The sequence below is a fragment of the Parasteatoda tepidariorum genome, chromosome 11 (genome assembly GCF_982258835.1).
Source record: "Parasteatoda tepidariorum strain Cologne lab strain chromosome 11, Ptep-v5.0, whole genome shotgun sequence".
Classification (NCBI taxonomy): Eukaryota; Metazoa; Arthropoda; class Arachnida; order Araneae; family Theridiidae; genus Parasteatoda; species Parasteatoda tepidariorum.
In genome coordinates, this window is record NC_141765.1 from 1,609,194 (window position 1) to 1,628,539 (window position 19,346).

The 19,346-nt window shown below is 33.1% G+C and overlaps 1 protein-coding gene across 1 annotated transcript in view; it reads right to left on the reverse strand.

The window, feature by feature from the left end:
• LOC107437027 (SH3 domain-binding protein 5-like) overlaps window positions 1–12,479 on the reverse strand; it is a 50,342-nt gene extending 37,863 nt beyond the window's left edge. The window contains exons 1-2 of the mRNA XM_087155114.1: window positions 12,216–12,479; window positions 4,661–4,723 (exon numbers count right to left, since the gene is read on the reverse strand). Coding sequence (XP_087011240.1) covers window positions 4,661–4,723; window positions 12,216–12,314 — 162 coding nt within the window. The 5' untranslated portion in view covers window positions 12,315–12,479. The remainder of the gene's footprint in view (window positions 1–4,660; window positions 4,724–12,215) is intronic.
• Between the last annotated feature and the right edge of the window lie 6,867 nt (window positions 12,480–19,346).

A 19,346-nucleotide genomic window follows, 5' to 3' on the forward strand; every position in this document is an offset into this window, starting at 1 on the left:
TAAAAATGAAGCAAATAAGCAATCCTTGTTACAGATAAAAAGAAATATATGTTGTTAGATCCTATTGAATTTGCTTCTCCCTGTGACCTTTTCATTTTTGCTGTTTCTGGAAAAACATTCTCTCTAAAATTTTGAATAGGGTGTCTTATCTGTTACACCAACAACAATGAAAGACCATTGATCTTTTAGAAAATGACCACTCCTCTTGTCCAGAGGTTAGTTTTACACCCATGCTGTTTTCTAGAAAGAAAAAAAAAAAGACACCTGGAATACGAAAGAGGAAAGAAACCGCGATCACCTACTTGCAGTCAGATGGACATTATGAGTAAATAAAAGGAGGTGATCTGTTTAGTGACGGAAGTACTTGAACTTGATTCTAGGAAAAAAAGGTATGGAAAAAAGGTCCCTGGAAAAAAAGGTACCTGTGTAGGGAAAATATTTAAATGAGAAGATAAGATTGAAGTGCTTTTTGCTGTTACGTGCAAGTTTTTTTTTTTTTTTTCGTGTTGCGCGTTTTCAAAGTGCTTTTTATCAAACTTTTGTTTCTTATTTATGCATTTATTCTTAAAAAGTTAATTAAATATGAAAATGTTCAATAAAATTGTTTACCGTTACTGTTATGATTGTAGGAAAAAAAGGTACCGGAAAACATTATTGAAAAATTTAAATAGTATCTTCCTGCTTGAAAAAATAATCAAAGAAGAATAAACAAATAAAATAAAATTTTTAAAAAAAAGCGTAATACAACAGCCCATAAGTCCCCTCCCCTTACACTTCTCCTTACCTTAATGATCTAATCTCAATTATTACAGCTAAGAAGAATATTAGTTGAAACAGCGAGAAGCATTCATGCTGCCCAGAAAGCGAGTTTGGAAATATCCCTACAGATTTTCGCTATGGAGGTACCTTTTTTTCCAGGGACCCTTTTATTGGTACTTTTCTTCTAGGGACCTTTTGTTTCTTCTATCCTTGAACCTATTGTGCAGCATATTATGACGTCAAGTACTTTTCTTAGAAATTTATCATGTAACTAACTAAAACTTGTGAATGATGAGAACGTGGTGGATGATACTGATGAGATGATAAAGTTTCTCCAAATCACACAGCAGTATTGAAAGCTTTAGACACTATTCCTGACTATTTACAATTTAATTTTGCTTCTGAAACTGCCCCTTATCCCATTTATATGAACTGGAAAAAACTGTTTTTAAATAACGTCGACAAAAACAAATACAAACATGGATTAAGATTATTCTGTAATAAAATAAATTGTCTTAAGGTATGTTAAATGTTTTCTTTGTATAATTATAGTAAATACCAAAACAGTATAAATATTAACATTTAATCTTTAGAAGCATATTTATTCATATTGTCACTGCAATTTATGTTGCATTTAAGAATTTTGAAGTTTTTCACTCATGCGCCTCTTTCACTTATGCGCTTTTTTTTCTCTTGGCCTCTTACACCGGTGCATAAGTGAGAGTTCACTGTAATTTAATTCAATTAGAAAATCACTCAACTTAAAGTAATATAGCAAGCTCCAGCTTTCTAATATCAAAATCATGAAGTTATTCAAGCTCTAAGTCTAACATAAATAAATATTTTGTTCAGAATGTTATGTGCAAGAGCGGTTTTCACTTCAACTATGCCATTATTAATGTCTGAAACTGAAGAATGGAAAACTTCTTTTTAAGGCACTTTGACTATTCTTTGAATAACCTTCAAGATACATTTTATTAAATAAATTACTTATTGATGAGTTTTGCAGTATTGAATTGAGAGTTTACCCAAAAATAGAACAAACTACATCATTAAGACTGTAATGTGATGCCTACCTAGAGCAACTGCAGAAAATTGTAGATTTTATCATCACTACACCCATGTTTGTGTTTAATAATATTTTAGCAACAAAAGAATAACATCATACAGCAGACAATATATGTAGTATTTTTGATGAAGTTCTTAAAGATATAGGCCCTGAAAAGTTACCTGCTATAATCACTGATAATGCTACTGCCATGATAAAAACAAGAGAGTTAATACAATATAAATATTCCCATATACCAGAATACAGCTGTACATCTCACACACTAATTGAAGATTTACTGAAAGCAAATTCATTATCTGAATTAAAAAACAACTGCATTTGTATTGTAAAAGAAATCAGCAATTCATGAGCATTGCATGCTACATTTTATTCCATCCAAACAGAAGAGCACTATGTATCCATTTCCTTGAAAATGCATGTTAAAAATTGATGATCGACAGCTCTAACTTGTTTAAAAAGTTTGAAATCTTCAGCTGTTCATAAAGAAGCTAGCAAGTTTCTCAGAAAACACAGCAAATCTTGCATTCTTGATGTTTTGATTCTATGTGTCAAAAATTTATGATTTGCTGAATCCTATTGCAAAATGGATCACAATGTTAGAGTAGGATAAACTGACCATTAGTATGGTTGTTTAAACATTTATTGAAATCAATAAAAACTTGCAAAAACTTTTACCATCAGCTCCACTTCTGAAGAATGAAGAGAAAATTATAATCACTGGTGTGAAAAAGAGAAAAGCTATGACATTAAAATCTATTTACTACACACTTAATATTTTGAATCCTAATTTTAATTGTGTGAATGTAACAATAGAAGAAAAAGTAGATCAGAATGCATTACCCAATCGGTAGCATCTGTACAAGACATGTCAGAAGAGGAAGTTCTGCCGCACCAAGAAGTTTTCTTTTGGAAAAAAATACGTATTGGTGTCAAGTTGGTCGAAATTCCACTGATTGAATTAACTTATTAACTATCAACAGCAGAAACAGAACGAAATTTTAGTGCTTACAGCTCAATACATTTAGTGAAAAGAAATCGATTGTCCAGCAAAAGAAGTGAAAAGTAAGCATTTGTAGACCACAATATTAAATGATAAAAGACAGAAAACAAAAATAACATGGTCAAGTTTACAAGTACATCTGACTTTGATGCAGAACTTGATCATATGTCATCTGATGAAAATAGTTTTTCATCTTATGAAAAAGAAGATAAGGAATAACAGAAAAATAAAAATTCAGTTAATTAAGATTATGTGTATATTTTCTCTAATATTATTTGTTTTAAATGTTTTTGACACAGATAAAAAAACAAAATTTTATCATAAATAAATAAAAATATTTTTTCACAGATAAATACATAACTAGGGAAAAAATTCTTCGAATTTTTACTTCAGGAGAATATTTTTGCATTACATCTCTAAGAAAACAAGACTCTTTATGCTATATAGATTTCCACACATTCTGGATAGCTGAGTTCTTAATGTATATATAGTCAGAGTTCTTTCTAGGAATAAAAAAGGGCAGGGCACTTACTCGCAGAAAAGGGCAGTTTGAGTTTTGAAAGGGCACTCATTTAACATTATAAAAATTTATCAAAATATGTAACATTATGTAATAACTGAATTTGATCCTCAATTTTTGAATTATCCTTTTATAATATTTTATGTGTATATTTCACAAAGTAATCCTCACTCATTACAAAAATAACAGAAAAAGTTGAAGCTTTTAAAAAATAATTAAATGCAAGCTAAAAGACAAATTGATGAACAACTTTAAAGCTTTTTTTTAACATTTTAACTGAAAATTATGAGAAAATACACATTTAAAGGAGCATTTTTAAATTAAAAGGCATTTATTAAAATAAATTAAATAGTAAAACTTAAAATCACTAAAAAATTCATTAATATACCTCCCTCCCAAATAAAAGATATGAATATCGCTGAGGTCAAATGACCTCATATGTTTTTAAGGGATGACGGCTTATTTTTACAAAAATGACCCATTTATATGGATCAAAGGGCAGATGGGGTAGGTTGCCCTTCTAAAAACTTGAGGTAGAGCACTGATATAATTTCATAAGTACTGTAATTTCTTGTATATTATCTGCAGTGACGCATAATTTACTGACGCAGCTGCCAGAATTTGCATTGTATGTGAGCAAATCTACTTATATACGAGCCAATGGACATTGCAAGGGAAATGCGAATAAGAACCTGATTGGCCAGTTCTCCACTGGTATATATATTTCATCAATAAGGTTCTTGTTTGCATTTCCTAATTTGCATAAGGAAATTTTTCACATCCAGTATGAATGGTCTCTTACATACATTTATGGCTGACGAAAGTCAATAGGAAATTCAAGATGTCTGATGCCAAGAAAATAATTTTGGCAGATTTTCTGTGGCAGGAGGTAATCCTCAGTGATGGACACCCAGATTTTTAACAGATAATCAGTCTATGGAATGCATGAAATTAAGGTAACATGTGGCTATCATTTTAAGAAATAGAAGTTTATAAATTTGCTACTAGACATCATTGGTTGATTTTAAACATTATAAATCTATAACTTAAAGCAAGAACTTAAATAACATAGTTATCATTGACACATAATCCTTTTGTATTTTAACAAATACAATTATTAACAAAACTACAATTGAATTCATTCCTATGTATTTCTGCTGATAATTGTATTTGTTAAAATGTCTCAATTAATTAAAGATAAGGGATGATTTGTGCTCTTCTTTATAAGTCTAATTTCTTCAACACTGCTTGAAAAAAGGTTTCTTTATAATTTGCATATAAACCTATCCTTTACCAAATTGTCCATACTTACATCTAGTTCTATTTCAAGTTTATTAATGAGATCAGTTGCAGTATTAAGACGCTCAAGTTCAACCTATAAAAAATAATGCATATCATTAGCATTGCATTTATAGAAAAAAAAATAGAATTAAAATAATTTTCCAGGTCAAGTAAGTTACGTTGAAATACTTCTCTGAAGTTACTTGCATGCAGAATTTATACTCAATTTACAAAAAACAAGTAAGAATTTTTAAAACCTTTGTAAAATTAATCCAAAAAAAAATTGAAAAAAAAATTACAATTGTTGAGTTAGATTAAGTTGGCAAGTAACAAAAGTTTGATATGAGACAAGAGCTCGAAAAAAATATTGCCAACATGACTGGAGCATGTACATTTACTCTCCCATGCAAGGTCGGGCATGTAAATATTCAGTAAAAAATAATGATTTAACACCCCTCACTTTCTGATAAAAATCACAAAAATGCTGAAGGGGGATAAGAAAAAAGGGAAAGAAAAAAAGAGGGTATTAATTGCTGCATTATAATAAATATGTTGATAAAAACCAAAGTTTTTAAAAAAAGGAAAAGCTACATAGGAAAAAAAATTTTTTTCTTCTTATTTCTAAAAGAAATTTAACACTAAAAATCTCAAATTTTTTCATATTGCCGTATTCTTAGAAAAAAAAGATGATAAAAAATAACGTTCATTAGAAACGCTGCTTAAAAAATACTGCATCATAATAAAAATGCTGATAAAAAGAAAAGTTAATCTTAAAAAAAAAGAAAAGCAGAAAAAAAGTTCTTATTTCTTAAAATATAACGTTAACGTTGAAATCCACATCTTTTTTGTTTACTGATTATCTGTCTTACCGTACAAGAAAAAAGTGACAATAAAAGAATAAAATCTGTCAAAAAATACTGCGCCATTATAAAAATAACAAAAACAAAGAAAAAAATGTTCTCAATTCTTAAACAAAAGTGTTGCAAAAATGACAAAATTGACTTGTCTGAATATAATTTTTTTTTAAAAATTAGCAGTACAAAACATGTGAAAATCTATTAAAATTTCAAAAAAACCTTGTTGAAAAATATTTTTCCAAAAAAATACTTAGCCGAATATTTAGCCAAACATTCTGCCAACCAAATATTCCAGAAACGGACCGAATACCGAATATTTGTGAGATCTTTACACTTAACCCCTTCAGCACAAATAAGAGAAAGAAGCGCTTCCCCAAGGCTCTGGAATAGTTCTAAATAGCACAATTTAGTGCAAAACAAGATTTATTTTACTTTATTTAACTGTTAATAGGATTTTTTAATAAATTATTGTAAAGGTTTTTTGCTTCTGAATTATTTGATTTAATGATATTTAAGTAAACAAAATGATAATTTAATGATGATTTATTTCAAATCTAATTACCATAATTTATGGAAGAAACGCCGCACCTATCGTAAACGCCGCACTTGTGATAATGAGACTTAAAGAAAAAAATCACGGTAAACGCCGCACATGTTGTAAACGCCGCACCCATAATAACGATTTAGCGGCAAAAGTGAATATATAACATTAATTCCTTATAAATACTACTGATGTTTTAAATTAAAATATAAATTAAAATTTATAAATGTACAATTATAATAAAATCAAGAATGTAATCTGCTATTGTATATTTTGGACAAACTGCTCAGAACAACATGTTACAATCGGCTGTTGGTGCCATCATTAGGTAAAAAATTTAAATAACTATATTTATATTACTTTAATATAAATGATTTTTTTTACATTACAGTATAGGACCCAAAATTCGGCACTCACGGGTTCGACCAAATTCTGTATTTCGGAATTTGCAGAATTTCGGATCTCTTCCGGAAATTCCAATATGGCGCCCGTATATTACGATAATTCAATTACGCTGTTAATTTCAGAAAAACCAATAAATTTAGCTAAGTTTCAATTGTAGATTTTGATGGGGCGGATTTAAAACTGTCCCATCTTTAGAAATTTCATTAATTAAAATAATAATCTATAAGATATAATCAAGAAGAAATAATCCGAAGGATAAATAATTCAAGATGAAATAATCCGAAAAAGAAATAATCGTTTCTTCTTCATAGCCAGATCATTGTTCTCGTTTTTTCTTTTACATAACATTTTGTTTTAAGAAAAGATGCTCACCTCGGAAAAAAAAAGCTAACAAGGAACTACAAAAAAGTAACAATTAATGGCAAGAACCTAACAATGAATAACTACAAAAAAGAAGCACACAACTAATAACGATTAAAAAAAAAAAAAACAAGTTAACAAGTGTAACAAAAAAAAGTAACAGTTAATAAGCAATAAAAAGATAAATAAATCGAATTTTAAAAAAAAGCAGCAAAAGCGATAGAATTCATTTTGTACACCAAGTGAGAAAGAAGTTTCAATGTCAAAAGGGTGTGGCTAATTTATAGTCAAACAGAAGAGGGAAATATGGGGGGACAAACCAGTAAAGCACTTGCAGAGCTGTCAAGATTGATTCATCAGTTTCTCCCAACTTGCATTTCTTTATTTTGTTCATTGAAAATGCAGATGTTTTTAATTTACAATTTCACTTTATTTTAAACTGCTTTAGGAACAGATGTTTTGTTTGACACAGATTTATTATTTTTTCTCTTCATGTTTTTATTTTTAAAAGATAAAATATAGTTACTTCCTTCAAGAGAAAAAAATTCCAAATAAAAAGAAAATATGATTGATTTTTTTTCTCTTATCATTAAAATTTCTTTAAAAAAAAAAAGAAGAAAAAAATTGGTCGGATTAAGTGCCGAATTTCGGGTTCCATACTGTACTACATATTTACATTTTATAAATATTTTTTCTAATTTAATTTATTTATTTTCAGGAAACATACCTCTTTTATTTAAATAAGAAGATATCAGTTTATAAGTCGCGTCCATAACAACGATGTATAAATATTAGCAAATACTAAAAAGAAAACTTTCCGCAATTTAATTTTGCCACAAAGCACGTCGTAACAAAGTGAGAAAAAATGTGAAAGAGCTATCAACCACGCGGTTTGGCGGGAACTAGATCGAGATCAACCCACTTTCTTTAAGGGGTGGTGGGTTATCAATAATGGCGCCATCTTTTGCCATACTTCGCAACTATTTTGATTTTAAAAAAAAATTCTTTGAAAAATGTAAAATTTATTTTTTAAATATCGTAAACGCCGCAATTAAAATTTTAAAACTTTTAAACTCGTAAACGCCGCGCCGTTTCTTCCATAAATTATGGTACAATAAAGAGACATGATGTGATTGTAATACATGGTGCAATTTCATGTTTAGTTAGGTTCTTTATTTTATTATATTTCACTAATTTATTTTAAATATTTTCAGAGGCTTATTTGATTTACAAAATATTTTTATATTTTAAATAAGCACCCATTTATCAATGTAATACATTTGCGATTGTTATGTATTTCAATTGCAGACAATTGTACATGGTACAATTTTGAAAAGTCATAATGAAAATTATTGAAATCCATCATTTCTGATTTCAAATAAGATCTCATATATTAACAGGGTTCCCACACAAATTTTTTTAAAAAAATCGAGGACTTTTCAATGACTTTCAAGGATTCAAGGACCTATTAGGTATTAATGTTATATGCTAAAGTACATCTCAACCAGATTTTACAATTACGTAGAAGCAGAAATTGTATATTTTTAAATTTATCAGCTAATAATACAAATGATTAATAGTTACATTGCTGTTTCAAATCACATAGAAAAATTCCAATAGACAAAAAAAAAAAAAACTCCAATTGACATACGATACTAACCAACATTTAAAAACTAGCGTCAGTGAAACTTTTCATGCAAATTTAATGAAGTGAATTAGAATTAATGAAACTGAATGAATGTATAATGCATATAATAGATTCAGTTTCTTTCAAACAAGCATAGTAAATAATTGATAAAGTTTGTGTAATTGCACGGTTATTAAAATATAAATATTTTTTTTAATATGTTAGATCAAATTTCAGGTTACAGGAAATGCATATAATTAGATAAATTATCAATTTAATGTATCTGTTTAAACTTTAATATCAAATTTCCTATTTTATTACTTCAAAATATGAGTAACTACTAGAATGAGAATTGTGAGGCATGATTCTGAAATTACTTAAACACGTTATATGATTCAGAAATAACTTTAGTTGAATTCATGATATGTGATTGATAAATCACTTAATGTGAATCATGTGTGATTTATAAAATACCTTAATATAATTTCTGAAGAGCAATTTGCAAATCACTTTAAAGTAATATTCGATATTTGATTCATTAATCACTTTCAGTTAAACTACAATTCGTAGAACATTTTACATGAATTTTGATCCGTAAATCAAGAAACAGTTTAATGTGAATCACGATGTTTATTCATAATCAATGAAACCTGTAGAACTAAATTTTATTTATCAGCAGTAAAAACTAAATGTAAAAATTTGATTATAAATGATAAAAAATTCATTATTCTTCATACATAAATTAAAAGAACAAATAGAATAACAATATTAACCTGTCGTAATAATAGAGTTAACACATTGAACATATTTCTAAATCAATTAAACACTACATATCATTCAAAAACTATGACTAAAAAACCTAAAATTGACTAGAAATTTCAGCTTTCAAAACATCAGAGCAATGAACAATAATCTGGTCTGAAAAATCTAGGAGAGAAAAGTTTTGCATCTTGTTTAACCCCTCTTTTCACTTCAAGCATTAAAAATTGCATCAATCAGAATTTCTATAATTTTCCTTTGATTTTATTAATTATTTTTTTACTACTTTTTTGAAAAAATTAGTAGTATTTTAATTCCTAAAAAATCAAGTACTTTTCAAGTTTCGTACGGCAGAATTCAAGGACTTTTCAGGGCCCTGATTTTTTTCCAACCAAATTCAAGGACTTTCAAGGTTTTTCAAGTATCGTGGGAACCTTGATTAATTTATTTTATATTTAATAACTATTTTAATGATTTTTAACTGCTTATTTATTTTATACATAATTTGTTAACTGTAACAGATACATTAACTGCATAGTTGCTCATACAATTAAAATTTGTGCAGCATATCCAATAGAGTGGCATTTCGGATGAAAAACTTCTCCTTTTTAGTCAAGTTTTGCAGGTGCAGCTCATCTCTCAGAAACTACAGTATTTTTTTTTCATAGATTGCAGTGTAATATAGTGAAATCTCCAGGAAAGACCACATCTATTTATGACCACTTAAGGGAAGTGCAGAATTTTTGAAGAAATCCTTTAGGAGAGACCATTAAAACCTCTCCTAGTGACTTGGCAAACATCTACACCAAATGCAGAAAAGGTCAAATAAGGAAACACGAAAAAATATAAAAACAAAAAATTTAACAAAACAAATAAGTAGATTAAAATGTATTCACTTGTGTAAGGCTCATTTAGACTTATCTTTCTGACAAAACAACCTTATGTTGCAGTCAATGCTATCAATGATTTACTTTTAGAGTTGAAAGTTATTTTAGAAAAACCAGGCATCTCAAACAAACAAGCCTCTTCTAATCTTTTAAAGCTAACTCATTTTTATGATATAAAAATTAAATGCAACCTAAACAAAAAACATAATTGTTTATATTTAAAATAGCAATTGGTAAATTTGTTTTTACACATAATTATATCAGTTGGGATCATCTTTATAGACGCTAAATTTTGTTCTTAGATCAGACTTTTCATGACACCAACAGAAGTGGCATTTTCACACCAAGAAAATGACACTGACTAAAAATAAAATAGTTTGGGAAAATTCATGTACCGCTGATAACAATTTTGAAATCAAAGGAGGCCCCTAAACTGCGACATTGTCGCAGAACGTTACAAATTTCTTGCTGAAAGATTTTTCCTTTGAGAAGTAAAAAGCAGTTGAGTCTTCACTTTATTGCTCACAACTAGTGCCGATTTCACCATAGTAGTGTTTTGATAATTTTTTTTCAGCAATTATTGCTACAAATTTTTATGTGTTTTTTTTTAAACTCCCGATGTCTTCAATTGCTCTGTTATAATTGATGTTTTAGTAGTTTTCAAAAGAATACTGATATTATTAAGGCACGCAGAGTTTGAATCAAGTATTAAAAAAATCTCTTTGACATGATTGGTTTGCGCTGATATCGTCATTAGTCCATTGGGTGTTTCAATTGTTCTTTCAATAGTTGTTGCTAAGAATTTTCACTTAAAAAAAAAAATCCCGATGTTTTTTCATACAATTGTATTGCACGCGAAACTCATAGGTTATTTATTTTTTTTTACTTTTAATGTGATGATCTCATCGTTTTTTCAACTTTTTAGCGTTGTTTTTTTTTACTTCTTGTAGTTATAAGTGCTACTGATATTCCCAGGGATTTAAAAATTCTGTTTAGTTCTCAGTTGAGATTATTTCTAAACATAAAATTTGAATCACGGATTTAAATAATAATTTTTTACAAGCTCAATTTATGCGGATAATATCGTACTCCATGTAGTGTTTTGTATCTATTTTTGGCAGCTATTGATAATAATTTTCACATGGTTTTTAAATATACTGATACATTTCTGACAATATCGAAAATTCGAATCATGCATTTGAATTTCTAAATTTTAAACCAATGATTATATCTATTCCTTTTAGCAGTTATTGTAATTGTTTTTAAAATCCGATATTTTAAATACAATATTAATTACTACAACTGCAGAATATCGAAACAAAACATAAAAAGTTGAACGGTGAAGAAAAACATAAAAAGTTGAATGGTGAAAGAAAAAATTTATAAAAATTAATTGACATATTCAGAATTAATTTTCCTTTCAATATTGAACTCCTTGAAATTTTAGGGGATATTTCCGTATCGTGATCTGTCACACCAACTACAATTGCCAAGGTGTTAAATAGATTTTAAACTTGCAAATTTAAAAAAAAAAAAAAACATGCAGATGTTCACCCAGGGGTGAATACGAGTTATACGTTATACAGTTCAAGTTTGTCCCTTTTGTGGTGATGTTCAGTTCATCTCCACACACATTAAGATAAGAATAAAAATGAATAACAATTAAAAATAATATACTCTGAGATGTTTTTTTTTAAAGTTTCTTACGGGCCGCTGCCCAGAAGTTGCTATGAATTGGTGATTATCCTACCACAGATCACAATACCTTAATGTCCCCAAATTTTGAATGCGAGTAAAGATAATTTTCCTCTCCAGCAAAATTCTTATACAAAAAGTAGTTAAGTAGGTTGCATTATTAAAAAAATAGTTGCAGTTAATTACATTTGTAATAAGGTTAGTGTAGTTATAACTTTTTAAAAAAAATTAGTTTTTCAAACTACTGCCTACCCTTAAAATCTGATACTAAAACTTGAGATAAGGAATTAAATAATTTATGCTACAATTTTAATGATTTAGTTATATCACTATATCTACCATGAAAGGCCGAAGTCATAATCAAATAATAGAAAATTAAACAATGAATAAATATTTCTTACAAAGAAAATAATAACAGAAACATTTTTGAAATTAATAGATTAGTTTGTAATTACTTGCACTCGAGGATCAACTAATTCTTCATTATTAACTTCATTAACAACAGCTAAGTTTGGTTGATTAGCTTCTTCGCCAGCTAATTGGGCATCTGACATATTACGAAAAGCTTTTAACTACGATCTGTTTTAGTTAGGAAACAATCATTTTTAATTATATGTCTTACATTTATTTATACATTCATTTTGACTTCAAATATCATTTCAAGAGCTTTATGCTTCCTATTTCTACCCTGTTCAAGCTCAAAAGTTTATTTCAACAGGCAATTACTTTAAAAACAACTTCTACGTCAACTGCAATGATAATGAGGTACAGTCACTCGAAAAAATAGCTGAGCACCGTGACCCTTGCAAAATAAAATTGGAAACGCAAAACGACACAATAAATAGTCTCAAGCCTCGATTCTCACTGCTCTTTTGTCGTGACACCATGATTGGAAACGTTCTCACTGCCCTCTCGTGAAGCAGTCCATTGTGTATGTGAAATGGGTGACCCCCCCAGAAAGCCCTGTCCAATGCATTTTCAAGGGGTAGGCACCCAAACGCCCAATGTTGGCTTGGTGTGTATTTTAAAAAAATGGGACGAGTCCCCAATGAGGGGGACTCGTCCCATTTTTTTAAAAAAAAAATGGCTTTTGACACAGAGTTAGATTTCGTGTCGGCAAAGGGGACATGTCCTGTGTGGACGCGTGCGCAACCAATTGTCCAGACACTGTGCGTGAAACACGTGCTGGCAACGAGTTGGATGAGGCATTTCCAACATTTCCTCCAAACAAATCGGACAAGGCTCAGGTGGGGCGTAATACCAGCTTTCAAAAGGTAACGAGAACAGACAATTTCGAATTTCGCTGGCTAGGCGAATCCGCAAATCGTCTGTCAAGTTGTAGCCTTTCCTAAACCAGTCACACACAATATTCGACAACCATCTCATGCCGAAGCTATCAAAGCTCCGGTAAGCTGGGCTCAAGTGACTGACATTATTCTCGAAACGCAACTCTAGATCGAGAAATTGCTTAAAAGCACCCCTCACCTGCCTCACATCGGAATAGCCTTCCGGGTCGAGGAATCGAAGCACTGGATGCGCCTCGTCCCCCAATTCCACGACCTCTGGCTCTCCCATCAACAACACCTCCCGAGGAAAAGCATAGCATGGAAACACCTCATCGGGGGATTTGAGAACGAGATTTCTTACAATAAAAAGATTTGCCATTTTGAATCGACTCTATGTCAAAAAATATAACGGCTCCTCGGCGTGCAAGCCCTTTTTATAGACACACAGAGGGCGCTCCAGTCGTCCTGAAATGTTTTAGAAAATGCCACGTGACCTGAAAAGAATCACACGATGCATTTCCAGAAAGTCGAGCGATGAGATTCACCTCACCGGATGCACTTTCAAGAAATCGAGCGACAAAACACATCCGCCAGATGCACTTTTAGAAAATCACCGGATGCATTTCCAGGAAGTCGAGCGACAAAACACATCCGCCAGATGCACTTTTAGAATATCACCGGATGTATTTCCAGGAAGTCGAGCGACACATCATATCCGCCAGATGCACTTTTAGAATATCACCGGATGTAATTCCAAGAAGTCGAGCGACAAAACACTTTCGCCAGATGCACTTTTAGAATATCACCGGATGTAATTCCAAGAAGTCGAGCGACAAAACACTTTCACCAGATGCACTTTTAGGATATCACGTGACAGGACATGGGAATTGTGATTGAAAGGTCAATGACCCAAGGTCATTAGAATGTTTGGATGATGCATGGAGAGATTGTCTCGAGACTCGAGGCTCGGGGCTCAGCTGAAAAAAAATTTTTAAACCGAAGTGGGCGTGGCCAAATGACAACTCAAAACTTGCAATTCGAAAATTTCAAATTTTGTCTCGAGAAAATTTTTGCTCAACCCAAATCTGTGGCCGAGTGAAAAAAAATTTTTATAAACCGGAAGTGGTGAAAAGATAAGTGTCTCAAGGCAAGGGTTTTCCAAAAAATGTCACGCGATTCCAAAGCCCATTTTCACCAAAAACCCGCATCCCAATACACGTCAAACCTATCCATTGGCATGTGACGCATCCAAAGCAATGCGTCCATTGGTCTACAGTCCAATCCATCCATTGGCATGTGACGCTCGATGGCCATCCCATTCAGTCTCGAGAAAATTTTTGCTGGACCCAAATCTGCGACCGAGTGAAAAAAAAAAAAAAAAAAAAAAAAAAAAAAAAAAAAAAAAAAAAAAAAAAAAAATTAACCGGAAGTGGGCGTGGCCAACAACTCAAAACTTGCATTTCGAAAATTTGAAATTTGTCTCGATCCAAATTTTGCTAGACCCCAGTCTGTGGCCTCGAGAAAATTTTTGCTCAACCCAAAATCTCCGGACGAGTGAAAAAAAAAATTTTCAATTTTGTAGTTAAAAAAAATATTCTAATTTTTAATTGAATAAAAAAATTCTTATTTGTAATTAAAAAATGCTCATACAGCTCTTCTACCTAAGTACAAAGTGATTTGCAAAGTGAAAAATTTTCATTTTTCTCATAATACACACCTTCAAAAACCCACAAAGCGTCGTTTTAAACGATGAAATATAATAGATGGAAAAAATCCAACCCAAAAATCCAACCCTGCTCCAGGATGTCAGATCGAAGTGCCATCCCATTCAGTCTCGAGAAAATTTTTGCTCAACCCAAAATCTCCAGACGAGTGAAAAAAATTTTTTTTTTATAAACCGGAAGTGGTATGTGACGTAACGACAACGCTTGCCCATGACAACTCAAAACTTGCATTTCGAAAATTTCAAATTTCGGCTCGACCCAAATTTGCCTCAGCCCAAATCTCCAGGCGATTGAAAAAAATTTTTTTGCCTCGGCCCAAGTCGTCAGACGATTGAAAAAAAAAAAAAAAAAAAAAAAAAAAAAAAAAAAAAAAAAAAAAAAAAAAAATATCTATTTATAGACCGGATCTATTTATAGACTGGCTCAATTAGTCTTACCCGTTTTAGACCAAAGAATTTAGACCTTTTCAAAAAGGGCGTTTTTACAAGTACATGACCACGCCCACTTCCTGTCAATCAAAGTGGGCGTGGCCAACGACAACTCAAAACTTGCATTTCGAAAATTTCAAATTTTGTCTCGACCCAACTTTTGCTAGACCCAAGTCTGTGGCCTCGAGAAAATTTTTGCTCGACCCAAAATCTCCGGACGAGTGAAAAAAAATTTTTCAATTTTGTAATTAAAAATGCTGAAACATATAACTGTCTTTTTCCGCGCTAAAATTCCGCGCTTTTCAAGTATTCCATTTTCATGAGAATCATCATCTTTTTCTATCAACTACAGACGACATCATGGATGAGCCCCCTATTATTCCCGCGTTTTTCAACTGTTCCCATTTCCATAAAAATGCTGCTGTCGATCTGTCGATCGATGCTGTCGATCGATTGGACTGCTCTGCTTCGTGGGCAAAAGTTGTCTAGAGTGACTGCTGTCCATCCTTCCTCAAGACCTCGCTTTCCAATGTTTCAATCACGCTGTTTCGGAAGGATTTGGAAAGGCCTCGTGTGGCCTCTGAACAGCCGGTGATCCGTTGCCAAACCGCTGGGTGGGTTTGAAAAGTTTTTGGCGACGTTTGGAATGGCCTCGGACCGGTGCTCTGGATCCATGGGGCTGTTGCCATTGGAAAAGGGTGGCTGTGAGTGATGGATACGACGGCGTCGGCTGACATTTTGTTGAAACCATCTGGCTGTGAAACACGGCGAAAAAGATTGACATGCATGGACATTCATGGAGTGGGAGTCTTGAAATCCATGGCGCTGGCTTTGGAATCCATTCAGTTGGATCTGACATCCTGGGACTCGCAGATTGGGTTGGAACATGGGTTTTGGGCTGGGATTTTTATAATCATTTATCTTTTAACGGGCGCGTGAAGGGTGTAAGTTCCTATGATGTCGCTCGTACCTGATAAGAAAAATGATGATTTTTATAGAAATGGGAATAGTTGAAAAACGCGGGAATGGCGTGAGTTTCACCATAAAGTCGCTCGCACTTGATAAGAAAAATGATGATTTTTATGGAAATGGGAATAGTTGAAAAACGCTGCAATAATAGGGGGCTCGTCCATGATGTCGCCTGTAGTTGATAGAAAAAGATGATGATTCTCATGAAAATGGAATACTTGAAAAGCGCGGAATTTTAGCGCGGAAAAAGACAGTTATATGTTTCAGCATTTTTAATTACAAAATTGAAAAATTTTTTTTCACTCGTCCGGAGATTTTGGGTCGAGCAAAAATTTTCTCGAGGCCACAGACTTGGGTCTAGCAAAAGTTGGGTCGAGACAAAATTTGAAATTTTCGAAATGCAAGTTTTGAGTTGTCGTTGGCCACGCCCACTTTGATTGACAGGAAGTGGGCGTGGTCATGTACTTGTAAAAACGCCCTTTTTGAAAAGGTCTAAATTCTTTGGTCTAAAACGGGTAAGACTAATTGAGCCAGTTCTATAAATAGATCCAGTTCTATAAATAGATTCTTTTTTTTTTTTTTTTTTTTTTTTTTTTTTTTTTTTTTTTTTTTTTTTCAATCGTCTGACGACTTGGGCCGAGGCAAAAAATTTTTTTTCAATCGCCTGGAGATTTGGGCTGAGGCAAATTTGGGTCGAGCCGAAATTTGAAATTTTCGAAATGCAAGTTTTGAGTTGTCATGGGCAAGCGTTGTCGTTACGTCACATGCCACTTCCGGTTTATAAAAAAAAATTTTTGTTCACTCGTCCGGAGATTTTGGGTTGAGCAAAAATTTTCTCGAGACTGAATGCATGGCACTTGGATCTGACATCCTGGAGCAGGGTTGGATTTTTGGGTTGGATTTTTTCCATCTATTATATTTCATCGTTTAAAACGATGGTTCCCACGCTTTGTGGGTTTTTAAAGGTGTGTATTATGAGAAAAATGAAAATTTTTCACTTTGCAAATCACTTTGTACTTAGGTAGGTTTGCTGTATGAGCATTTTTTAATTACAAATAAGAATTTTTTTATTCAATTAAAAATTAGAATATTTTTTTTAACTACAAAATTGAAAAAAAATTTTTTTCACTCGTCCGGAGATTTTGGGTTGAGCAAAAATTTTCTCGAGGCCACAGACTGGGGTCTAGCAAAATTTGGATCGAGACAAATTTCAAATTTTCGAAATGCAAGTTTTGAGTTGTTGGCCACGCCCACTTCCGGTTATTTTTTTTTTTTTTTTTTTTTTTTTTTTTTTTTTTTTTTTTTTTTTTTCAATCGCCTGACGACTTGGGCCGAGGCAAAAATTTTCTCGAGACTGAATGGGATGGCCATCGAGCGTCACATGCCAATGGATGGATTGGACTGTAGACCAATGGACGCATTGCTTTGGATGCGTCACATGCCAATGGATAGGTTTGACGTGTATTGGGATGCGGGTTTTGGGTGAAAATGGGCTTTGGAATCGCGTGACATTTTTTGGAAAACCCTTGCCTTGAGACACTTATCTTTTCACCACTTCCGGTTTATGAAAATTTTTTTTCACTCGGCCACAGATTTGGGTCCAGCAAAATTTGGGTCGAGACAAAATTTGAAATTTTCGAAATGCAAGTTTTGAGTTGTCATTTGGCCACGCCCACTTCCGGTTTAAAAATTTTTTTTCAGCTGAGCCCCGAGCCTCGAGTCTCGAGACAATCTCTCCATGCATCATCCAAACATTCTAATGACCTTGGGTCATTGACCTTTCAATCACAATTCCCATGTCCTGTCACGTGATATCCTAAAAGTGCATCTGGTGAAAGTGTTTTGTCGCTCGACTTCTTGGAATTACATCCGGTGATATTCTAAAAGTGCATCTGGCGAAAGTGTTTTGTCGCTCGACTTCTTGGAATTACATCCGGTGATATTCTAAAAGTGCATCTGGCGGATATGATGTGTCGCTCGACTTCCTGGAAATACATCCGGTGATATTCTAAAAGTGCATCTGGCGGATGTGTTTTGTCGCTCGACTTCCTGGAAATGCATCCGGTGATTTTCTAAAAGTGCATCTGGCGGATGTGTTTTGTCGCTCGATTTCTTGAAAGTGCATCCGGTGAGGTGAATCTCATCGCTCGACTTTCTGGAAATGCATCGTGTGATTCTTTTCAGGTCACGTGGCATTTTCTAAAACATTTCAGGACGACTGGAGCGCCCTCTGTGTGTCTATAAAAAGGGCTTGCACGCCGAGGAGCCGTTATATTTTTTGACATAGAGTCGATTCAAAATGGCAAATCTTTTTATTGTAAGAAATCTCGTTCTCAAATCCCCCGATGAGGTGTTTCCATGCTATGCTTTTCCTCGGGAGGTGTTGTTGATGGGAGAGCCAGAGGTCGTGGAATTGGGGGACGAGGCGCATCCAGTGCTTCGATTCCTCGACCCGGAAGGCTATTCCGATGTGAGGCAGGTGAGGGGTGCTTTTAAGCAATTTCTCGATCTAGAGTTGCGTTTCGAGAATAATGTCAGTCACTTGAGCCCAGCTTACCGGAGCTTTGATAGCTTCGGCATGAGATGGTTGTCGAATATTGTGTGTGACTGGTTTAGGAAAGGCTACAACTTGACAGACGATTTGCGGATTCGCCTAGCCAGCGAAATTCGAAATTGTCTGTTCTCGTTACCTTTTGAAAGCTGGTATTACGCCCCACCTGAGCCTTGTCCGATTTGTTTGGAGGAAATGTTGGAAATGCCTCATCCAACTCGTTGCCAGCACGTGTTTCACGCACAGTGTCTGGACAATTGGTTGCGCACGCGTCCACACAGGACATGTCCCCTTTGCCGACACGAAATCTAACTCTGTGTCAAAAGCCATTTTTTTTTTAAAAAAATGGGACGAGTCCCCCTCATTGGGGACTCGTCCCATTTTTTTAAAATACACACCAAGCCAACATTGGGCGTTTGGGTGCCTACCCCTTGAAAATGCATTGGACAGGGCTTTCTGGGGGGGTCACCCATTTCACATACACAATGGACTGCTTCACGAGAGGGCAGTGAGAACGTTTCCAATCATGGTGTCACGACAAAAGAGCAGTGAGAATCGAGGCTTGAGACTATTTATTGTGTCGTTTTGCGTTTCCAATTTTATTTTGCAAGGGTCACGGTGCTCAGCT